The sequence below is a fragment of the Hyalella azteca genome, unplaced genomic scaffold (genome assembly GCF_000764305.2).
Source record: "Hyalella azteca isolate HAZT.00-mixed unplaced genomic scaffold, Hazt_2.0.2 contig10447, whole genome shotgun sequence".
Classification (NCBI taxonomy): domain Eukaryota; kingdom Metazoa; phylum Arthropoda; class Malacostraca; order Amphipoda; family Hyalellidae; genus Hyalella; species Hyalella azteca.
The window spans coordinates 106,446-129,735 of record NW_025940487.1 but is presented as its reverse complement, the minus strand read 5'-3'; the positions used below and the strand labels follow the sequence as shown (position 1 = coordinate 129,735).

General features: G+C 42.4%; 1 protein-coding gene across 1 annotated transcript in view; it reads right to left on the bottom strand.

The window, feature by feature from the left end:
- Window positions 1–23,290, bottom strand: part of LOC108676833 (treacle protein) — a 136,958-nt gene that overhangs the window by 40,742 nt on the left and 72,926 nt on the right. The window contains exon 3 of the mRNA XM_047882440.1: window positions 3,485–3,543. Within this exon, the coding sequence (XP_047738396.1) occupies window positions 3,485–3,543 (59 nt within the window). The remainder of the gene's footprint in view (window positions 1–3,484; window positions 3,544–23,290) is intronic.

The following is a 23,290-nucleotide window of genomic DNA, read 5'->3' as shown; positions in this document are numbered from 1 at the left end:
GCATTCAATATCAAAAATGTATCTCTTATTACTTTTTACTGCAGGCGTGTTAATGCCGTAGATTTCAGGAACATGAAGAGTATCCTCAATACTTTGATTAACAAACGGCACAGTTCAAGAAATAAATTTTTATGTAAATCAAGTTAAAAGGCAGCTACCTGGAATGGTTGTTAGGGGAAGTTTTTATTTTGTAAGGATCAATCATGAATTTTCGCGAGCTCAAGGGACTGCCCATGTAGACAATAGCGTTGCGGACAGGAAGGACTTTCGAGGGATGAAGAGGTTCCAGTTTCTTCCGAAAGTAAATACACTAGAGATGTTAGAGGAGAGTGGACGTGATGTGAAGACGCTACAGGAGATGTTGACCGCTTGTTTCCTGCCTGGAATTACTTACGGAATTAGATAGCCGTCTGGCAAGGGTGCTGTGCAGATTGCCGTCTGGGTTTTCGGTGGTTTTTGGCTTTGAGAGACCTAAGCTAATCTAAGTGGAGAAAGGCCGCAAGTCAATATTTATAAAAGAGAAAAGCATTTGAAACTTCCGTACGATGATTGGAAAGAAAGCAAATAAGCTCGTCTAGAAGGCCCACGGTTCATTAGAACAAAGACCGAAAAAATAGAATGGGAGAACGAAATGCGCAGCTGAAGATGTTCGCAATCACTGCTAAGAGTTCGCGTCTCACTTCAAGTCACTGACATGTGGAACTAGCTCCCTGCTGCCATCGTTGACACTCGTGTCAACGATGGCATGCTTTAATATATACACATCTCAGTTGTAGCGACGCTGAGACGCCCTTGCCGCGCCTCTTCGCCAGAATCCCGAATCTCCCTGCAATTATCATTTCCGTGCAACCTTCCGTGCAAATATCAGTGCAATTATAATTTCCGTGGCAACCTTCAAATACGTTTGGCACGTCTCATTGTAACAAGGAAAGCATTTCCTTGGCAATTTGCTTTTTCCCCTCTGCGCGGTTAAAACAGTCTACTACAAGGATAAATAAGAAGTACTTAGCAAGAAAATAAAGTAAGATAATAAGATAATTAGAAGGATAATAAATAAGAGCTGCACGAATCACCATCTCAAGATGCCATGAAACTCTGGATAACAACATAAACACAAATCTGAGAAGTATGTGAGGTGTGCAAATATTTCTATAATTCGGAACACTAGCGATCAAATTTCAAATATTTAACCAGTTGTGGTAACATCTATAAGGTAAAAGCAATGGCCCGTTTCGAACCAGAAAACGCAATAAAGCTTGCGTTGAACTGCTTCTCCGGTAATAAAGATATAGGACGTGATCACATTGAGCTCGACCAACACAACTAACAAATCTACAAACTGTCATGCAATGTCTGGTCTGCGGTGCAGCGAACTTTATACAGCGAACCACGTGCGTTTCCGGTCACTTGTTCCGCTCATACACACTAAATATTTTGTGGCCGACAAAATATGAAGGTCTTGACTGCGCGTATAACAAGCTCGTCCTCCAAGTGAGGTGGTGGTGTGCTTAAGGCTACTGCTAGGCTGGGAAGACTGGTAAACAGAATAAAATGCTATGGAATCAACAATGCGACAATATCAAGCGCTGGAGAAGATTTGTTTCATTATATGTTAAAATGATTGGAACAAGTATCATCTCACATTGGAAACTCGCCCTTTGAAAATGGTTTTCCTCCAGATCTTTTTACTGAGGCTACCTTAATAATTCGTGTTGATTTGAGCCCTTAAACATCAATAGATTGAAGTAATTTTTATAAATGAAAGCACACAGTAAAAATTTTGGTTACATCTAGGGATATTATGGACAAAAAAATCCAGATAATAAACATGTGCCTTCGGGTAACAAGAAAAACGGTTAATGTACGTTGATGAGATAATGCGCTCTAGAGCACGACTGACAGATATTGGGCCGAGCGTTCACTTGTTTTCCTTCATATGTCAAAAATTACGAGTTTTCGGATACTTTTTTTTCAACAATTTGAACTTTGAATTTGGTCATACTTTCAAATATTAGTTTAAGACGCAAGTTACGAGGTGGGGCTGGAAAGACATGCAGGGTTTGCACGTCGTAAGGCAGCAATGCGAGTATTTGTGAGACATGAAGGCAGTCGCGCCGTGTTAAAGGGGAGGCTTAAGTGCACAGTTAATTGAATCACTCGAATAGATGTAGATATTGTTCTCAAATGTCGATATTGTTCTCGAATAGATGTAGATATACATGACGCAACATTTGGGGAGTGCGGCACACCCCACATGCCGCAACATTTAGGGAGTGCGGCACACCCCACATGACGCAACATTTGGGGAGTTCGACACACCCCACATGACGCAACATTTGGGGAGTGCGGCACACCCCATATGACGCAACATTTGGGGAGTGCAACACAATCCACATGACGCAACATTTGGGGAGTGCAGCACACCCCACATGACGCAACATTTGAGGAGTGCGGCACACCCCACATGACGCAATTTTGGGGAGTGCAACACAATCCACATTACGCAACATTTGGGGAGTGCGGCACACCCCACATGACGCAACATTTAGGGAGTGCGGCACACCCCACATGACGCAACATTTAGGGAGTGCGACACAATCCACATGACGCAACATTTGGGGAGTGCGACACACCCCACATGCGGCAACATTTGGGGAGTGCGACACACCCCACATGACGCAACATTTGGGGAGTGCGACACACCCCACATGGCGCAACATTTGGGGAGTGCGACACACCCTACATGCCGCAGCATTTGGGGAGTGCGGCACACCCCACATGACGCAACATTTGGGGAGTGCGACACACCCTACATGCCGCAGCATTTGGGGAGTGCGGCACACCCCACATGCCGCAACATTTGGGGATTGGTATTGCGCCCGTCAAGACGCGACGTACGAGAGCTCCCGAGAATAAAATGTTCATGAAAAATTAAATTGCTATTGAAGGGAGGATTAAAATAATAGGGAGAACTGTGAAGGAATATTAAAGTGCTATTTAATGTTAGATTTAACTGAAGAAGTCTGCTCCTTATGCTGTAATGATGGACGATTTCATACCTACTTGCAATCTAAAAGAATTTTGAACACGCGATCGATCTCATTGTATGAAAGACGAACATAGCAGCTTTTTTCGGGCAGTTAAAATTGAGTTCGTAAACGAAATTATTGGAAATTATTGTTGAACGTCGATTACGAAATTAATTTTAATTTGTGAAGCCTGGATGAACGGAGTTTCCATAACTAGCAGTATTGGAGCCATTAGCACATGTACACTTCAAAATTTTAACTAAACAAAAAAAAAAGAGTTAACACTTGACAAAATTAACTAGTAGTTCACACTCAAAACGATCTAATTTTCTCAATATTTAATGGATTATAGAAGCAGGTAATTTGAAATTTTGATTAGAATTCTAATCCGAATTACCCGTCGTCAAAGCATAAACACTAAAGTTAATTATGAAGAAGCAGGCAATCAAACTCACCTGAATGACTCGGCCGGACTCCAAGCCGGCAGGCGGTTCTCCGCCACCACCACCAAGACCTGCAGACAAACCAGGCCATTAGTTCAGCTTAATTAGATATTAATCTATGAAGCTCCCACATCATTAATCTTATCTCCGCTATATCCGAGTCATGCTGTCTAGATTTTCTGAATATGAAGGTATCGTTTAGCTTTACTCGCTTTGCAAACACCAATCTCGATGCTTTTGAAATTGAGGTAAGTTAAACCCTGTTCGTCGCATTCCATACACAGCGAATAAAGGAGATTGATGAGATAATAAACGAGGAATCAATTATTTAGGTTATAAACAATGAGGCCTATAGACAATATCAGGTTGCACACGTAATTTTAGTATTACTCGAGGCATTGTTAAGACATTTGGAAAAGTTGATTTAAAAATGTCAATAGCTCTGATCGAATAGGCGGCGATCAAACGGTACGACAAACCCGAGAACCAGAAAGAAATCTCTGTACTACTAAACAAAATAAGGCAATCAGTTTTATGACTAACCGTTTTAGAAGATGATAGGAACTATGCCGAACATCATCGTGATAAAACTCAGACGTTTTACTTAAGAACAATAGGTTAACAGAAGTTCATTGTAAGAATTAAACGGTCTGCAGCGTGAAGAGCAAGGCGGTCTTCACCGTTGACCGATCATGCGGCGGCTGAACTCAAGCAAAACGCGCCTGCTGCAGACGCGCATACTTGACGTATGGTGCGCCTGAGGGAGGTGCGCCTGAGGGAGGTGCGCCTGAGGGGGGTGCGCCTGAGGCAGGTGCGCCTGAGGCAGGTGCGCCTGAGGGAGGTGCGCCTGAGGGAGGTGCGCCTGAGGGAGGTGCGCCTGAGGGAGGTGCGTCTGAGGGAGGTGCGCCTGAGGGAGGTGCGCCTGAGGGAGGTGTGCCTGAGGGAGGTGCGCCTGAGGGAGGTGTGTCTGAGGGAGGTGCGCCTGAGGGAGGTGTCCCTAGGGGATATGCGCCTGACGGAGGTGCGCCTGACGGAAGTGCGCCTGACGTATGGTGCGCCTGACGGAGGTGCGTCTGAGGGAGGTGCGCCTGAGGGAGGTGTCCCTAGGGGAGGTGCGCCTGACGGAGGTGCGTCTGAGGAAGGTGTCCCTAGGGGAGGTGCGCCTGACGGAAGTGCGTCTGACGTATGGTGCGCCTGACTGACGGAGGTGCGCCTGACGGAGATGCGCTTGCCGGAGGTGCTCCTGACGGAGGTGCGCCTGATGGAGGTGCGCCTGACGGAGGTGCGCCTAGGGGAAGTGCGCCTGAGGGAGGTGCGCCAAGAAGAAGTGCGCCTGATCGCCTGACGGAGGTGCGCCTGACGGAGGTGCGCCAATAAAGGAAGTTCAAATTGTAGTATTGCTGTGCCACGCAGGCGAGTGAGGTATTGTATTAGTATTATAAAGCATAACTTAACGAAGATGTGTTGACGAATGAATGTAGGTTAACAGGGCAATACAAGTAATTAGCAGGCTGCCTCTGCAGCCAGGCAAGTAGGCTAACGATCATAGCTTGATTACGCACAAGTCCTGAACGCCGCAAACTGCGTAACATAAAAATTTTTTCGAGTAATTTATGGCGACATATTCTGCGAGTATGGATTTTCTTCTCAATTTAAAATTATAAATTTATTTTAATTAATTTTCTACTAAGTCAATTTATAATTATTTATGGAACAAAGAACGCCTCATCATTCCGGTTATCTCGAGGCGAAATCTGGAATTCATGAATATTACGAAAGACTGATAATGCATTTTCATTATGTAGTTCAAGAGTGTTTTGTAATTCAGGCATTTCAGAGCGAATATTGATTATACAAAACATTATTTTGTGATGATTCATGTGTTCTCCGATGTCAGGCAAAATATCCATCGTTACTGCGTTCGAAATCAGAATACCTCGATAAAGCGAACGTTCATAATGATATAACCTTAATCAGTAATTAATGCAACATCAAATAAAAAGAAAAAAAAATTCATTCAAACAATTAGATATTAGAAAAATTCGCAACATTTACATAAAAAGCAAATGCAAATCGCCGAAAAGTTAGTCAACAAACTAAACTAAATATCATGATTTCAATTTAATAAAAGAAAGGAAGTGCATAGGTACTATATACATTTGGGAGCAACCGGCTCGAGAGGCCGGCAGACCTAAGTCTGTAGCGTGAGCCTGCCTCAGGAGTCTGAGATATCAACAATTGCCGTGCCTAACGCGCTCAACAAATTCTGTGGAAATATAATATGCAATGAATTTACCCGGTTAATTTTTCTTCGTTTTTTAGCAAATATATCGTATGAATCACGCAGTGTGCCAAATGCAGTTATTTCATTTGAGTCTCGTTGTGCACACAAGCTCAGACCTTCACTGCATAGATCAAACGCTTCTCAATGGAAGTGAAAGGAAGCAGACGAACAAACAAACAAAACACAATTGCAAGTGCAACGAACCAGCGCTCCCACTAATTGCTCAACTGAACAAAATCCTTCAATAACACAAGCTGGTGAGGAGCATGAATGCGCCACTCCTGCATTCTGAGAAAATAGAAAGTGGCAAACCTACCGAGCATTTAAGTGCATTTCCTTCTAATTTCATCTCCTTCGATTTTCATCCAGTTGATTTGCAAGTGGTCGGGAAATTGCATGCGCATAAGGTTTATCAGATATGCAGTAAATTGACCATCATTAGTGTTGCCCCAAGATATACGCTCATTGTTAGATGGCGATAGTGAGTTGCAGGTGTGTCAGGTCAGCATTTTCAATGGTCCATCTACTAATTCTGATATAGTAATACATTTTAATAACGATTCAGTCTTGACAGGTGGACTTCGAAGTGGGACATATGCGTACCACGTAATGTATTTCTCCAGGACATAGTGGTACATAATTCAGGTTGCCTAAAATCTACCATATCCGAGAACATAAAAGGCCAAAAAGGCCGATAACTCAATATATGCTAGTTTATTTGTAAGTTCCGCGATAAAAATTCCATTTATTTTCTTTTAGCAGTATTTAAAATTTAATTATGAAGAACCCCTATCATAGATTTTAGCCAGCCAATGCAATTGAGAAAAACTAGATCACGGAATTTGTCCGGAAAAATTACCCTGTTTGACAACCCTGTTTAAAAACAGTACAAAAAATGAAATAATAATACAAGATGAAGCAATCGTAGTCAACGCGTTAATAAGATATAGCAAAACACAAATCCTCGTAAAAGTCACATCATACAGCGAGACTAAACTAAATATTGTTATATATGCATATTCTAGCAATTATATTTCAAGATAGAGTATCCCCTGTAGTTACCGCTAAAAAATCAGTCATGATGTCTGACATATTTTGTCGCAGCTGCACAAAGACTTGAACCCCTGCAGCGGAGACTGCCAGGCTTCAGTTTAAGACAAGTTGACCGTCCACGAACATGAAGACAAAAGCGAGATTTGTTACCATAAAGCGGACCGACAGGCTTGCGTCAACCCATTACAAAATTAAATGAATTCTTTGGCCCTCAAGCCCGATCGCTGTTGTTTCAGCACGAGGGTCTGAGCTCAAGTTCAGTGACCAGGTAAGTTTCTGATGGTAAATTGAAATTATTAATTGCGTAGCCAATAATAAAACAAATTTATGAATTTTCAATGCAAGCATGTTAAGAGAACTAATTAAATTTTATAAAAATTATCACCAAAAATTTTAATAAAATCCATCTCTAGCAGTGTTTTCCGAAGGATTCCCTTCATTGATTTCCCCATCTCGTATTTTTATTTTTAAAATCTACCCATCGATTGTTGATTGTCGAGACATGCAAATAATGAAGGAAATATAGTTTAAGTTTTTAAATTATTCAAGCTGGGACGCTTGGGAAAATCCCCACACCTTGCACTTAAATACAATGACCGGAGTAAAAGGGTGCGGTGCCGGAAAGGTGAGTGTGTGGCCGGCAACGGGCCAATGCGGCCACGGAAAGGTGCACATGAGTGTGGTGCCAGTAGCGGGCCAGTGTGCCCCGGAAAGGTGAATGTGGTGCCAGCAGCGGGCCAGCGTGGCCCCGGAAAGATGAGTGTGTGGCCGGCAACGGGTCAGTGTGGCCCCGGAAAGGTGAGTGTGGTGCCAGCAGCGGGCCAGTGTGGCCCCGGAAAGATGAGTGTGGTGCCAGCAGCGGGCCAGTGTGGCCCCGGAATGGTGAGTTCTCGCAGATGTGATGCGGTTTACATATGCTGCCATTCCACTTTTGCATGAGCTGCTATGCATTTTGGGCTCTTGCACATAGACTTTGATAAAAATAAATAATGCTTGGTGGCATGCGATGTATTGAATATCATGCATTCATCTGCAAATTTAAGGTAATCAATGGCATTCTTTTTATTGATAAAACTGACTAATTTCACAAGTCTGGACGAGTGTAGGCAGCGGCAGGGCGTCTGGACGAGTGCAGGCAGCAGTAGGGCGTCTGGACGAGTGCAGGCAGCAGTAGGGCGTCTGGGCGAGTGCAGGCAGCAGTAGGGCGTCTGGGCGAGTGCAGGCAGCGGCAGAGCGTCTGGGCGAGTGCAGGCAGCAGCAGGACGTCTGGGCGAGTGCAGGCAGCGGCAGAGCGTCTGGGCGAGTGCAGGCAGCAGCAGCGTATCGACCGAGTTGCCGGGCGGCGTCTGGCTCCGGCATTGGGCAGCTGTTGTCGTAATGCGGACATGGCACTGCTCTATCATATGCTCTTCCCTTCAATACTTTTTCTGGATTTGCCGATTTTCAGGCGCATAAAAAGCCTACATCTAATTCGAGTGATGTGATCAACCATCGAGGAAACACATTATTTGCAACTTGATTGTTACAGAAAGTATATATAGATTATCCCTCATAAATCCACCCTTATCTAATACAACATTTTTTAATAGTATATTATTCCGAGAAAAATTTTTCCATCCACTAACGCGTTTTTCTCTGCAGGTATCACCTGCTTAGATATTACAGCGTCTCAAAAATGCAGCGACCGGCGAGCTTGATCTGGAAATACTGTGAACGTGTTGCATTTGCTTGAACTGGAAATGCTGTGAACGTGTTGCATTTGCTTGCACTGGAAATGCTGTGAATGTGTTGCATTTACTTGCACTGGAAATGCTGTGAACGTGTTGCATTTGCTTGCACTGGAAATGCTGTGAACGTGCTGCATTTGCTTGAACTGGAAATGCTGTGAACGTGTTGCATTTGCTTGCACTGGAAATACTGTAGACGTGAGCTGCACTTCTAGTTATTAGCAATGGAAGTTTGGCGTTGGTTTCGACTCATTGGCTACAGAAGGCTAAACAGAACATAGTTCACATCTACATTACCGTGAACAGCAATCGAATAGAATAGAATAGAATAGAAGTGTCGGCGTTGAAGAAATAGGCCCATGGCCTGTTGCCGATTCTTGAATTTTTCGTGACTTGATTCACAAGGGATCCGGCCTTTGGAACCCGATCTTTCCTTAGCTGACGATTGATTGAGATAGCTGCTGGACTTATTGCATGGTCCGTAATTAGCTGGGCATTTTATCGCTGAAACTTATTTACGAATGCTTGATTTGAAAAATATTAGTACATTTTTAACGGGATATTGCAATGATGCAAATATCCTTGTGAAAAAGCTGACAAAAAACGTGCAATTATTAGACTACTTCTTCTCAAAAAAGAGCTGCTTTGAAAAAAAATAATAATTTTCAATTCAAGGTTTGTAATTCGATATTTAAAAAGTTCGTTTCGTTATTTTGCATTGTAAACGGATGTGGAGAAAGGCATTAATACAACTCATATAACAACATCTAAAACATATATAATAAACAGTACATAATTGTCTAATTGCTGTAGATTATGCCATCGACAACACATATTGAATCACCACGCGCAACACACAACATAATGGTGAAATGTGTCATATCACCACGCACAACATACTTCACAATGCAGTTTTCTACTCACCCTTGGCAGCGCCGTTGAAGCAGCCTGTGAAGGGAGTCGTGAACCAGCACGAAGAAAGCATCGCGGTTGTCACTTCACACTTCCTTCACTTTTATGATCAGGAATCAATATTTCTTCGGAAATTTATTGCACTTGAACATTATGATTGTCTTACGGAAATTTAACAATGATAACACGGGTCAATGTTAATACAATTTAATTATTTTCTCACTTAATTGTGTTCCTGCTAATGGCAATTTAGGTGAAAAGAAAAATGTTAATATTTAAAAAGATTTGTCGATAAGTCATGCGGGCGTTGAACAATGGTCTAAAGTACCGACGCTGGTTGGACACAAAACATGCCTATACTATAGGAGAGCCTGAAACTGAAGGAGAACAGCTGAAAATTTTCAATGCCAAATCGCTCAAGGAAATATATTGAGAAATTATAGCTCGTTAATCGTCAGAATCATCAGTTTTAAATTTCCAACACGACGAATCTCGCTGGGACACTGCGATGAGCGAGCAAGTAACTCAAAATTGTGCTCCAGTCGTCATGAAATTGTTGTGAAATGTTCATCAGCAATCGTTACCTACGCACGTAGACGACGAAGTCATGAAGAAATCGTCAGGAAACAGAAATAGCATTTTTAGAGCTGGATATGAAGTGGCATCATTAAATAGTTTAATGACTAAAAATACTTTGGGTAATTAAAAAAATATATATTTAAATTAAAAATTAATTTAAAAATACTTCATTCTCTGTTGGCTCTATTTAATGATAAATTTTACATATCACCGCTTAACTAATTTATTGCAGTTTGCTGTTAAAGAGAATTTTTTGAGGCACGTTAAACGATGAAATAAAAGGTAACTGAATGATTAAACATTAGCCTACATCCGTTATTATTACATGATATCCAGTTTACTTCAGCTAAAAATTCATGCAGTCCCTCCCCGTTCCCGTGAAACAATATTGCGTGACGGATGCCTACAAGAATATCATCTTGCATTAAAAAATTTAGGCCCCCGCACGCGCAAATGCTGCCGAAACGAAGTTGTTCGATCACGAGTGGAATTGAGCTTGACCAGCAACGGACTTCCTGGCAGCGACGTGTGAACGAAGCGTTCTCGAGGTTTGGGTGCAAGAAATTCAATGTTTCTCAGTGGCTGCGGAAGCGTGGAAAAATGGCAGGTCAGTATAACGAATTCGCTGCCACGAATTTGATAACGAACCGAATTTTTTGGACCTCGGGACGCAAAATCAATGATTATTCTGTCATAAAATGCGGCCCCGGAAATGTCTGTAGAATTCAAATTTGTACTACATGTAATCGCAATTTTATAGACGCCTCATATAGATTTGGTGTCAAGACCTTGCGTAGTCGCTTTTTATTTGTTCCGCAGTTTATTTAAGGCAGTTCATTCGACACATGCACCTGAAATGTTTCGGTGAGCTTTGTTTCACACTTTCTTTATCAATATATATGAATCTGACTGGGTTGCATACAGATTATGGAGCAATATTTCTTGAATGTTCGTCAAAATTTAAAGTTGATAGCTAATATTCAGTATTCCGCATTCCTATGTTGCTTGAAAACTTATGAATAAAACTCTTCTGGCAGCAAGTGTTGAAATTTCCCCCATTTTTTAAGGCTACATATAATAAGAAACTACAAGAACTAATTCCTTCTAGTCATTCTACCTTAATTGTTATCCGTTGAATTGAAATTTATGAACAGCTTGTGGTAACATCGAGGCATTCCCATATCCATCCGGTTAAGATTGATATCCTGGGAAGTTTCATATATGGTTAGATAAATATTTTTTGACTTCAAATAAAAGCAGCCACCATGAGGAATAAACGAGTCAAGAATATAATTGAACAATTACATATGCCCACGTCTATGAATATCTTTTTTAGGGACATTGATCTGTAATGAATATACACAAACAAAGCAAACTAATTTGTTCACGAGAGGGGTTAAGAATTGTAAAGCGTATAGTTGGGAGCTCCTCTAACCTAATTTCAAAATCGTACACTCGACAATTAAGGGTGGTGAAATTCGTTCTACTCCGTTCCTTCAAGTGCGACGTTCATTAGATCTATTATTTGCTCTACTTGATCCCAACTGTGACTTGCTCTTTTTAAGGAAATATTTTAAAGAGTAGTTCAGGCGCGACTCCGTGGCTCTGGCGAGCAGACGTCCGGCGTGGTTCCTTGTCAGGGCCGAGCTATAGACTCTTTAATTAATGCAGTGGTTCTCAAACTTTTTCAGGCTGGCGCCCCCTTCGGGTTCCCAGTGAATCTCTAGCACCCCCCCCCCCTTCCGACACACACATATAAAAACAAACGCCTCTTTCTTGATATTTAGTACGCTGCAATTTTAAAAGAGCTATGTTAAACACAAATGTGTATTTCACAAATAGAACCCCATTTAGTCACAAATAGAACGCGATTTCACAAATAGAACAGCATTCACAAATAGAACCCCATTTAAAAATATTGGTAGTTTAGAACCCCCCAAAAAACAATATATTTTTTACATTTTTACCTGTTTCAGCACCAGAAATTCAAGACGGCTCGGACAAATTTACGTGGCTGATCTCGCAGCCGGTTTCACGGCCAATTTCCAAATTCAGAGACCAAGGAATATCTCCCAACCTAATGAACGCAGCTCGATGAAACTGATGATAAATTAAAAACTAAACAAGCCGATTTCGAATGACTGAAACACACGTGTTATTTTTTCAACATAGCTGAGTGCACGAATGCCTGTCTAGATTGGTCCAAGGTCCGTTAGTCAAAGCTCGCAAAAACAGAGGAAGTTGCTGAATTACCAAGACTTGGTGAGATATTTTTCATCAGAGCCAAGAGAAGAAACTGCCGTTGAGCGGCGCTAATTGCTTGCAGCAGCGGCGTGCACTGCACGCACGAGGAGGCAAACAACTTTGTTGCGACGTGCCAGCATTCGCCGCGTCAGCGCCGTGGCCGCGTCGGTCGTTAAGCTGTACATCGCTAACGCAGCGATCGTTAAGCTGCACATCGCTAACGCGGCGATCGTTAAGCTGCACATCGCTAACGCGGCGATCGTTAAGCTGCACATCGCTAACGCGGTGATCGTTAAACTGCACATCGCTAACGCGGCGATCGTTAAGCTGCACATCTTTCGCTGCCTTGCGGATCGTTAAGCTGAACGTCCTTTGCTATCTCGTTCGTAAGTTTTCCAATTAGTTTCAAATGCAGAAAGAAAATCTTTTTTATATTTATTATTAAGATGGCACCATCATAATAATAAAAATAAGGACATGGTCACCCTAAACTATGGCGAACAATTAGTATACGGTACAGACGGAAACAATATTGGAGCCTGGTCTTGGTCAGGACGACCATGCAGCCCTCGATGAAGGGTCTGCTAGGCCAGGGAGATCAATACCAGAATAGTGGCCTAGTCCAGCCACGAGGCAGCAGCCCTATTCCGGTAACTTTTCTGAGAGTCTCACTGTCACAAAAACGTGATAGTGTTGAAAAAATTAACCTGGCTTTATTCACGGAAATATCACGGTCCACAGCAGCCATTTGGTAGGTTCCAAGGAGAAAATCACAAAGAATACTATCGAGATTGGAGTATGAAATTCCAAAAGAATTAGAGTTGGTGTAATCAAGTCCCACAATTAATTTCTGCTCACGTTTGTGTTCGAAGACGTAAAGTCGATTAGGTTGAAAGTCTTGTCGTTTTCGATCGTTGAGATCGAAATATCATCATCCTATCAACGGTAATTGTCAAATTCCTATCTATATGTCAAATCCTATCTGTATAAGCTACGAATTTCATGCACGCAACTTTGACATCGTTCATGCGAATCAAAGCGCACCCTTACAATTACCTTTTAACCGTGAGAGTCAAATGGTGCGCAGTCTCAAATTTAAGCGAGTGCCATGAAGTTAATTGCGGAGGTGGTATCTAAAGGCCCACGTTAAATGTAGGCACCTAATATGGATTAAATCATGAAAATACGGTGCCGCGATTAAATACCTCGTTAATGAGGGATTACATTCAGTAAGAAGCCATACAACGCCCAGAGTGAATTCCTCGTTTGATGACTCTTTCGATGCGTGAGAAGCAGAGAACGATGGACCGATGCAATCTGCATCAAATTTAAGAGTAAAAATTACTTATGAAACTGTTCTTTTTGGGAAAGTAGACAAACTGAGATAAATTTTTTTAACCCTACTCTTTAAATTGGATTTTAAAACAGTTCATCAGGAACGGCATGCACAACGGTATTTTAGCTCGGGATTTAGAATACCAAATCACTCCAGCATTTCGCTAAAAGTGATTGCAGTTCCGCGCATATGAGAAAAATTCGGCGAGTTGAGAAGAATATCTACGTGGCGCTGTGGGCAGAGAAACAATTAAGTGCCTGGTGATGTCGGCGCAAGTTTATATGCTCAATCTGCAAGGACTGTACATTTTTCGCAAATTTGTAATTTAAAAATTTCAAAAAAATGGCCAGGATTAAAAACAATGAACTAACGCGAGAGAATGAATAATTTATGAATGCTCTTGAAAATATAAATTCCCGCAAAGCATAAAATGAATCGTGCATATCTTTCAACTGAATGGATATAATTCAATAAGAACAATAAATAATTATAAAAATATAATTGCTCGGAAAATCCACAGGGCATAACAATTTTATGAACATCTTACGTTATGTGCAGGCATACTGTGTAAACCATTAATTCAAACCTAACAACATATTCGAAATCTTGCTCCTATCAAATGGAGAAAATTGCCACGCATTACAAAATGGTTTAAATTTTTAAGGGCTTTTTACAGTCATTAATATGCCTTTATTTCGCCAAGGTCAGAACTTTGTCAGAAGGCCTGATTTAGAACGCGAATGTCACGCAGAATGTTGCGGTCGAGTATGACAAGCTTGGTATTTTCACGAACTCGTCCTGAATGTCAATGCCTGCATTCACTTCAGGTCAGGAAGTCTAGGAAAAATAAAGAATACATCGGCTCAGACTGAGAGAAAGGCAACAGCTATATTATCGCACCAAAAACCCGAGAGATAAGAAATGTTTCAAAAATAATTCCTCGAACGAATTAGGGTAGATTTTAGGGCACGGAACATCGTGGAGACAACAGACGTTGAGCTTCCATGATGACGCAGGGGGTTCGTTGGCAAGATGAACCCTTCGCACAGAGAGCCCCACGCATAATGAAGACGAGGGTCTCGTGCAACTCGCATATGAGGGCCCCAATCAACACGCGGATGAGGGCACCATGTAAAACACAGGTTAGGGCCCCACGCAACACATGCGCGAGAGCCCCACGCAACACGCATACACTAGCCCCACGCAAACGCAGACGAGAGATCCATGCAACACGCGGATGAGGGCACCACGTAAAACACAGGTTAGGGCCCCACGCAACACATGCGCGAGAGCCCCACGCAACACGCATACACTAGCCCCACGAGAACGCAGACGAGAGACCCATGCAACACGCGGATGAGGGCACCACGTAAAACATAGGTTAGGGCCCCACGCAACACACATGCGAGAACCACACGCAACACGCATACAATAGCCCCACGAGAACGCAGAAGAGAGACCAACGCAACACGCCGATGAGGGCCCCATAGAGATTTCGGGGAGCCATGCAGCAATGTTTCCATATTTGCCTGTAATCCCAACCAGGCACCGCCATAATGCTGAGCTCGTCGCTGCCATAATTCTAGGCTCAGCAACGCAATGATGTTGATCTTGGTGCTGCAATAATGCTGAGCTCAGTGACGCAATAGTGCTCAGGGTGGCCCAGTGGTTACAGTTCAGAGTACCAAGATTGGAGCAGAGAAGCGCGGGTTCGATCCCAGCTCTGTGCGCCAGTTTCTGGTCAGAGAATCGGCGAGGAGGCCGGGCGGTTAAGCACAGCAGAATTGTAGCAGTGAGTTGCGAGTTCAAGACTGCAATAAGCTGTGGATGTTCTGAGATGTTAAGAATCGGCGAAAGGCCCTTGGCCTAATAAATGCTGAAAGCGTTATTTAATAGTACTGAGCACGGCACCGAAAGAATGCTGAGCTCAGCAACGCAATGATGTTGAACTTGGTGCCGCAATAATTCTTTGCGCAGCCAAGTCACGATACTTTGTTCGGCTGCGGTGCAATGCAACGGATTTAAATAGAGGGACTCACGATGCATGATCCCACGGTCGCCACTGGGACATGGTGAAGAAGTGTCCTGGATCGTTTTTTTTATTACAGGTACATTCCGAAAGTTATTTATGAACAGATGACCAAAGCCAAGAGGGACGCAACTTCTAGCAAGTTCAAGAGGAGAGTTAGAAAGTTGGAGATCCTGTCATTTGAGGTGCCTGTCCTTGACGTTCAACAGTCCTGAATAAGGCGGTGACAAACGCAGTGTTATGCGACGTGAGACGCGTGACTCATTGCGTGACACAGAAGCGCGAGAACGTGACAGCGTTTGGACATCTCCTGACTGCAACTTACTCTGTACTGTCAAGGCGTCGTGGAAATAATTTCGATAAACTTTTTTATCGCTAAGTACTTCTGGCGTTCTTCAGCCTTCGCAACAAAATAAAAAATATAACTCAGCACTCACTGCAGTGAGTGACAGAGAGCGTATTTTCGCGTCGACGAAAACGTGAAGTCACGGACGGACAGGCAGACACACAGACAGACAGACGAACGGACGGACATGGCGAGTACAATAGCGCATTCTTTCCATAAATGAGAAAATGCGCTAAAAATCTATTCCTACTGCAAAGTTCAACAATTTTCATTCAATATTACATCCATAGTTGGAGAAATGGAGGCTCGGAAGTTATGAATTAACCCGACCATTTCCACATCAAGTTGTTAAAAGCACACAATCACTGATTTGTGGTAAAATCAGAAGTTTAATATGAATGAACTTGAGCTGAATTTCCGTCTCCCAAAATTGCATCAGCATAAATTTCCGTCTCACATATTCATCAGCATAAAATTATCCGCCTTCAATTTCTCCGTGTGTGCCATACACAACGACTCAATTGTGATATTAAGGAACCGATGTGGCAGGCCTAAGCCAAGGAAGGCCCACGCATGCTTAGACGGGTCCCGCCGGCCTTTATCGACCGATCCTGACGAATTTAGGGACTTGCAAGAGATAAAACTGGCGGTCTGCATCGATGACTAGGACGGCCTAGTCCACCACTACTTGCAGGGGATAAAACTGCCGGTCTGCAGGAATGAGGACGGCCTATAGTCCACCTCTACTTGCAGGGGATAAAACTGCCGGTCTGCAGGAATGAGGACGGCCTAGTCCACCTCTACTTGCAGGGGATAAAACTGCCGGTCTGCAGGGATGAGGACACCTCGAAGAGCACTCAGGTGGACAATTTTCATGCAGGATCATGTAGAGGAGAAAGGCGTTCACGTACACCTGTCTCCTGTAATGAAACAACTCGGAGAAGCTCTCAGTGGATGTTCTGTCGCAGGAAAATAATTTTAAGCTTCTAATAACAATAATGAACAAAAAAATCATGATATTGAAGCTAAAGTTTGAGAAGAAATTTGTCTGAAATCAAGCAGGAAAACACGTAGATGAAGCAAAAAAATAGCGGAAATACTGGCGAGTGAGAAAACAAATTTGCATGCCGGCCCTTGCCATGAAAACTCAAGATACTTGTCTGTATAGGATTAGATAACATGTTTGTGTACCGATTTTAAAAGCAGCGATGATCGAACCAAAAGCAGATAACATGTTTATCTACATACAGTACAGAGCAGCAATGATCGTTCGTATTTTAGACTAAAAGAGTCATTGGAATCTATCGCATTTATGGAAAACAATTAAAATTAACATGAAACCTTGACGAATCATTGCTCGGCTGTCGCATGACTGGAACTGACATAAATGATCCAAGCCGTGACAGCCAGCAACTCTTGGCCTTGCAGCAACTCGAAGTTCCTTTTCGACAGCAGCCATTCAAGCAGTTAAGTTCGAGGAGAGCGTTGCCAAGATATATGATTTCGGAATTTTGCTGACAACTCTTGAATGGATGCTTAATCACTTCAATCAGTATGCGGGAAAGCCGCGTCATGCGAACGTCGATACAACAACTCGACAGGCCGTGAGTAAAGAAAGATATTATTAATTGTCAGCCTTGAAAATAATAAACTGTACAAAGGAGAATTAAGCACGCGGATATCTTAATTTTCGAACTTCCACTGAGAATCTTATAACACTCCGGAACTATTTAACAAAATGTAAACAAACAGCATAACGTAATAACTTGTTCAGCTTGGTAGGGAAAAGGTGAAGGTAAAAAAATGGACAGTGGTTTTTGCTCAAGCTAAGGTATCCCGCCGAAAATAGTTAGTGAATTATATATAGTAAGTATCATCTAGTGAGTAAAGACCAGGAGCAGTGGAATAACTCAAATTTATATTAGTATTCAAGGAACAAACAAACTTGAAAAGTTCTCCTATTATCATTATGGAAAAAAAAAACAAGATACTCATAATTAAAATTGACTCTTAATTGACTCCACGGTACGCATGAATAAAATTCAAATTAAACTAACAGCTTCGTTGGTCCGAATCATACGCGACATGTACAGTGTCCTCGCATAATATTAACGATAAAAATCGCCACCCCGCAGCGCGATACCGACACCGGCCGGTGCTCGCAGCAGCACCAGCCTGGAGCGGTCGAAGCTACACTGCAGCCTGACATCGCCGCGCCCCGGCCGCATCTGAAGCGACTTACCGAGTGGCAACTTATCTAGTGCGTGAGTCGCTACACCAACGCTCCTAGCGGTCCTTTCCGCTCACCACTACCGGCTGCCTGCTCAACCCTAGACTGGAATCTTACATACTGATGAAAAAATTTTGCAGACGTGTTCCAGCATTACAGACTGGGATCTTACAGACCCGACCGGTGAATACAAGTCTTGCAGGCGTGTTCCAGCATTACAGACTGGGATCTTACAGATCCGACCGGTGAATACAAGTCCTGCAGACGTGTTCCAGCATACAGACTGGGATCTTACAGACACTACCGGTCAATACAAGTCTTGCAGACGTGTTCCAGCAAGAGACTGGGATCTTCCAGACCCTACCGGTAAATACAAGTCTTGCAGACGTGTTCCAGCAAGAGACTGGGATCTTTCAGACCCTACCGGTAAATACAAGTCTTGCAGACGTGTTCCAGCAAGAGACTGGGATCTTCCAGACCGTCCGGGTGATTACATGCATAATGCGCCGAGTCCCGGCGCTAGGCATATATTTTTGGAAGACACGGTAGATTACAGCTTGAAACGACTTGTTACGAAGAAACGAGTCTAGCGAAGGGTAAAATATTATAAGACCCACCAAATCATATCCACAAGAATCAATTATACTCGTTATAACACCGTGTCAGTGTACCAGCGCGGAGCGCCATGCTTAAATAATATCGATCCAGGGCTTCAACGTTTGTATTGATTCACTGCAACTGCCTCAGTTTCCGATGATCACACAGTTCAAACCACCTCAGCGCAACCAAGTTCCTGTACATGACTGACACCATACAAACAAATGGACTGCAGTGTCTCTTCTATCAACGACGGCCACAAAGACTGCAGTGGTTCCGTTCTGGCTTAGGCGACTACACGACGTTCCACATATCCACAACCTGCAAGCAACGGCCCTCGACTGATGGCTGAGCGCGCCAGCAGCTCCCGGCGACGCCCTAGCTGCTGCAGCGCTCAGCCGACCGGCTGCTTCCTCAGCTATACTCTTCCCATGAGACATTAAATCCAGCCACTCCAAGCAGAACAGAACAACCTGGTGACAATAATGACGATGCCGAGACAGAACAATTAAATGCGTAAGAAATTTATTAATTTACCCACAGAAATTTACCTTACGAGTGTTCTATACCCAGCTAAATTTTCCTCGAGTTTTTCGGATTCATCCTATACGGTAGACAATAAAAAATTCAGGTCTATATAATGAATGCTTAAAGCTTCAAAGCCTGCATATTTATCTTTGGAGTCTTACACCAGTTTTACAGGTAGAGCTTTAAATTAAAGTTAAACTTACAACTGTCCTAAGCCAACGGAAAGTACTAGTCGTCTTAGTTTCCTTGCTCTCATCGATGTGGTCACAATCAGACGCAGGCTCTTGAGTCCTTTTTGTGCGGCACTTAATTAATAAAAATAGGAATTAATTTTTATCATTTCGTATAAAATGACGGAAGACGAGCAAAGTCTTATCTTTTTATTTGGACTTGCCAACAGGTTAAAAATTGTCCATCTCAGGCAATGTTCTAAATTAAGAACTCACTTGGGTTCAAAAATGCCTTGAGATCCTTTAACCAAACCGTTGGTATAATAGGATTCGGTATTTATAGCAGTAGTGTTTATCAGACGATGTTCACAATCACAATACTTCTACTCGTTTGATGAAGGATATTAAGTGCCATGTCTAAAAGTCCAACATAATTTAATTTTAGTTCCGGTTTGCATTATTGGCCAGGAGGAACCGAGGACTTTTATACAAGTTCAGAAAGAATAGAAGACAATTGCAGTGAATCCACAAAACCTGCGAAGTAACCATACTCCACAAACTCATGAACACAATCTGAAATTAAATTTTAGCAATTAACATAAGTAAACGCATAAACGCAAAATCCCTCAGGTATGATCACTGCTGCGGGAGAGTAAAAGTAGGAAAAGTATTCTCCTCCACGACGCTGCAGGCCTCTGGCTGAGGTTCACGTCAGACAGGCAGGTAGCGTTCATGAATTATGTACATTGGGACAAACCTGAGCCAATAAAACAAGAATATCGACGACAGCATGGCAAGGAGAATACTTCAGCTGAAACTCATCCTTTCTCTACCTGAGTGTGAACATCTTTTATTTAAAAGCAAAGCCATCATAACAATTCGGACATGATATGATATTTGACTTATGGAGTTATAAGAGGTAATGGAAGTCAAATGAAACTGGTAGCTGTATAGAACACCAAATAACTTAGTTTGTGGACGAACAATAACAATATTTTTGTCTGTAATACGGAGCATTTTGGGACCAAATTCAAACTCCCCAAAATTTGCGGCGATTCTACATGAGAATGAAAATACAAGATTTCTAGTCAATTTCCAACAAATGCTTGATGGGTTTTGTTATCAAAGCTCAACTTATCAATCTTGGAAAAATTTAAAACCCTTGCAACTAGCGTAACAAGCATAAAATTACTTGCAGAGTTCAGTGCTCTTCGCACTATAACTTTTAAAATGAATTCTACATATATAATAAAAATCATAAGAATTTAACGCTGTCAAAGCTGGACCACAATTATGAACTCTTCGGTTGAGCTGTGCAAGTCACGAAATTTTTGGTTCAGCGGCGCATGATTGATAGGAACTCTCGGGCCTCTGATCGGTCCTGCTCGCCAATAAGTCAGCCTCACTCGGGCTCAATGATCCTCGATTGCTGCCTCCGATGCATCTTCCGCGACAACTTCACAGCCAACTGAGGAGATGAGCGATCTTCTGGAGGAACTCTCCTCCATCCCTCCTCCTCAATTCCTTCCTACACCATTCCTTCCTACTCCATCCCTCCTCCTCCATCCCTCCTCATCCTCCATCCCTCCTCCTTCATCCCTCATTCTCCTCCATCCCTCCTTCTACTCCATCCCTCCTCCTACTCTATCCCTCCTCTTACTCCATGCCTCCTCCTCCTCCATCCCTCTTCCTCCATCCCTCTTCCTCCATCCCTCCTATAGTGGAGACAAATCATCCTTCTTCCATCCTTCCTCTTGGGGAGGAACCATCCTTCCTCTTCCCACCCGACCGTCACAAATATCAACATCACAGCAATCGACGGCACGTAATTTCTTCAAGACGATTTTAAAGTTCACCGCAACTTTAACGATCCTCAAGATGAAATTGTATGAAAGTTCCTGTGATAATTACTTCGCAGTTTACTAAATACTGCTGCGACATTCCATTAACTGTTGTTAATCAACATAATACCCACTAAATATGGCCTTCCCTACTGAATTTAAATACAGCTATAGGTACGGCTCACTGAAGGAATAACCCCCTATACGCCAACTATGCGGTTTATAGAAATGGCAACGGTTCAATAGTAAAAAAATTCATTTTCACATTAGAAATAAAGAATAAAGGCATTGTTGCACGTCAAACTCAACATGTGAGAGGCACGTGAATGGTTCTTTTTGTAAACCAAACCAAAGTATTTACCTTTCTTAAAAGGTTTGAAGAAAACAGAAAGGTCCGGTCGTCATACAAACATAATGAAACTTCTATACTGATTCTACAATCATGAACACGAAAACAGGCCCATGTAAAAATACAAAATTCTAAATCTTAGAGATCTCCGTCTCCTCGTCGCCAATTTTTCAACGGAAGGCACTAGAAGATACGAGTAAAAAAAACCTGGATGAGCAGCTGCAGGGTATCACATACTTGGCAGACAAGTTATAGTAATATTCTGAATTTCACTCTAAAGTTAAGGCAATTAATTATCTCTGATGGCCTCGAGTTTTTTCCTTATAAATAAATAGGCGTTCTACTGCGGGAAGAGACGTAAACTTCCCTCTGAATAGGTCGAAAGATTTTTAAAGGCGTTGCCGTAATGCCCGTTGAATTTATGAAGGAACATGTTGGACTCCATCTTGGACACGAATTTGGTTTCATTTAAGAACAGAATAAGTTAAGGCTGAAAGTTTTCTGGCTTGGTAACTGAATAGGTTCATATGTTTTAATTGTTACGTTATTAGACATGCGGTCACTAGCGGAGACTTTGAAGAAGTATATAATCCATACAAACCTCCGCTAACCATCCATACAAACTGTCACCTATATCTAAAAAAATATGAGTACAGTTACACGCAACAGCAAAAACTGAAAGAATTCATCTCCCATTCGTTGAACGCACTTCATTTAACTTATGATCCCGCATTGTTGTACGTACTTGTTGCTGCAAATATCAAATGTTCAGCTTTTCCAGTATGCAGAAATCCTGTCAAATAACAGCAAACTTTTGCGACCAACATGAACAAATGTAGCGCTGAACCCCGCTGGCGCTGAGTCACAGGAAGATATTCATTACGCAACAATGACAACGGTTGTCGAGCTCTTCCTGCCTCTTTTGTCACAATTCTTGACATGAACTGTGAATCATTACAGAAAAATGCAATCAATGACGTTTCGGAATGATGACAAGCACGACGTCCACTCTAATCATCATTGCTTTGTTGTTCGAATATTTCCTTGATGCAAGCGAGCAACTATGATGTCATTAGTATTAGTCGATACGCCAAATATCAATTAATTAGAAAGCCAACATTAATTACTAAAGTATAAGATAAGAAAGGTCGTTACGCCCATACATATTGCTCATTACAGGGCTATACACTGTATCTTTAACTATGTGCACGCATATACGCCCTTCACTATGCACGAGACTATATGTGCACATACGTAAAAGCTACACTCATAATTGACGCTAGAAGTCAGTATATTGTATTTAGATAGTATTATTAACTTGAAACAATATACTCTGTGTATTGTTCCTACTCTTCCCTCAGACTCCGCAGAGTGTGTGCACAACGCAGGTTTGCACAGCCCTCAGGTGACCTGGTGTAGATATGAGGTCAACTGATCGAGGGCCGAGGCACACGTTGCAGGCTCTGGCATGTATAGCTACGTGGAGTGCTGCATTTTGAGATTGAGATTTTACATTTTTATAAAACATCATTTCGTATATTATAAAATTTGTCATTCATATAATTGCCTTAATTTCCCATCGACTATTTGCTT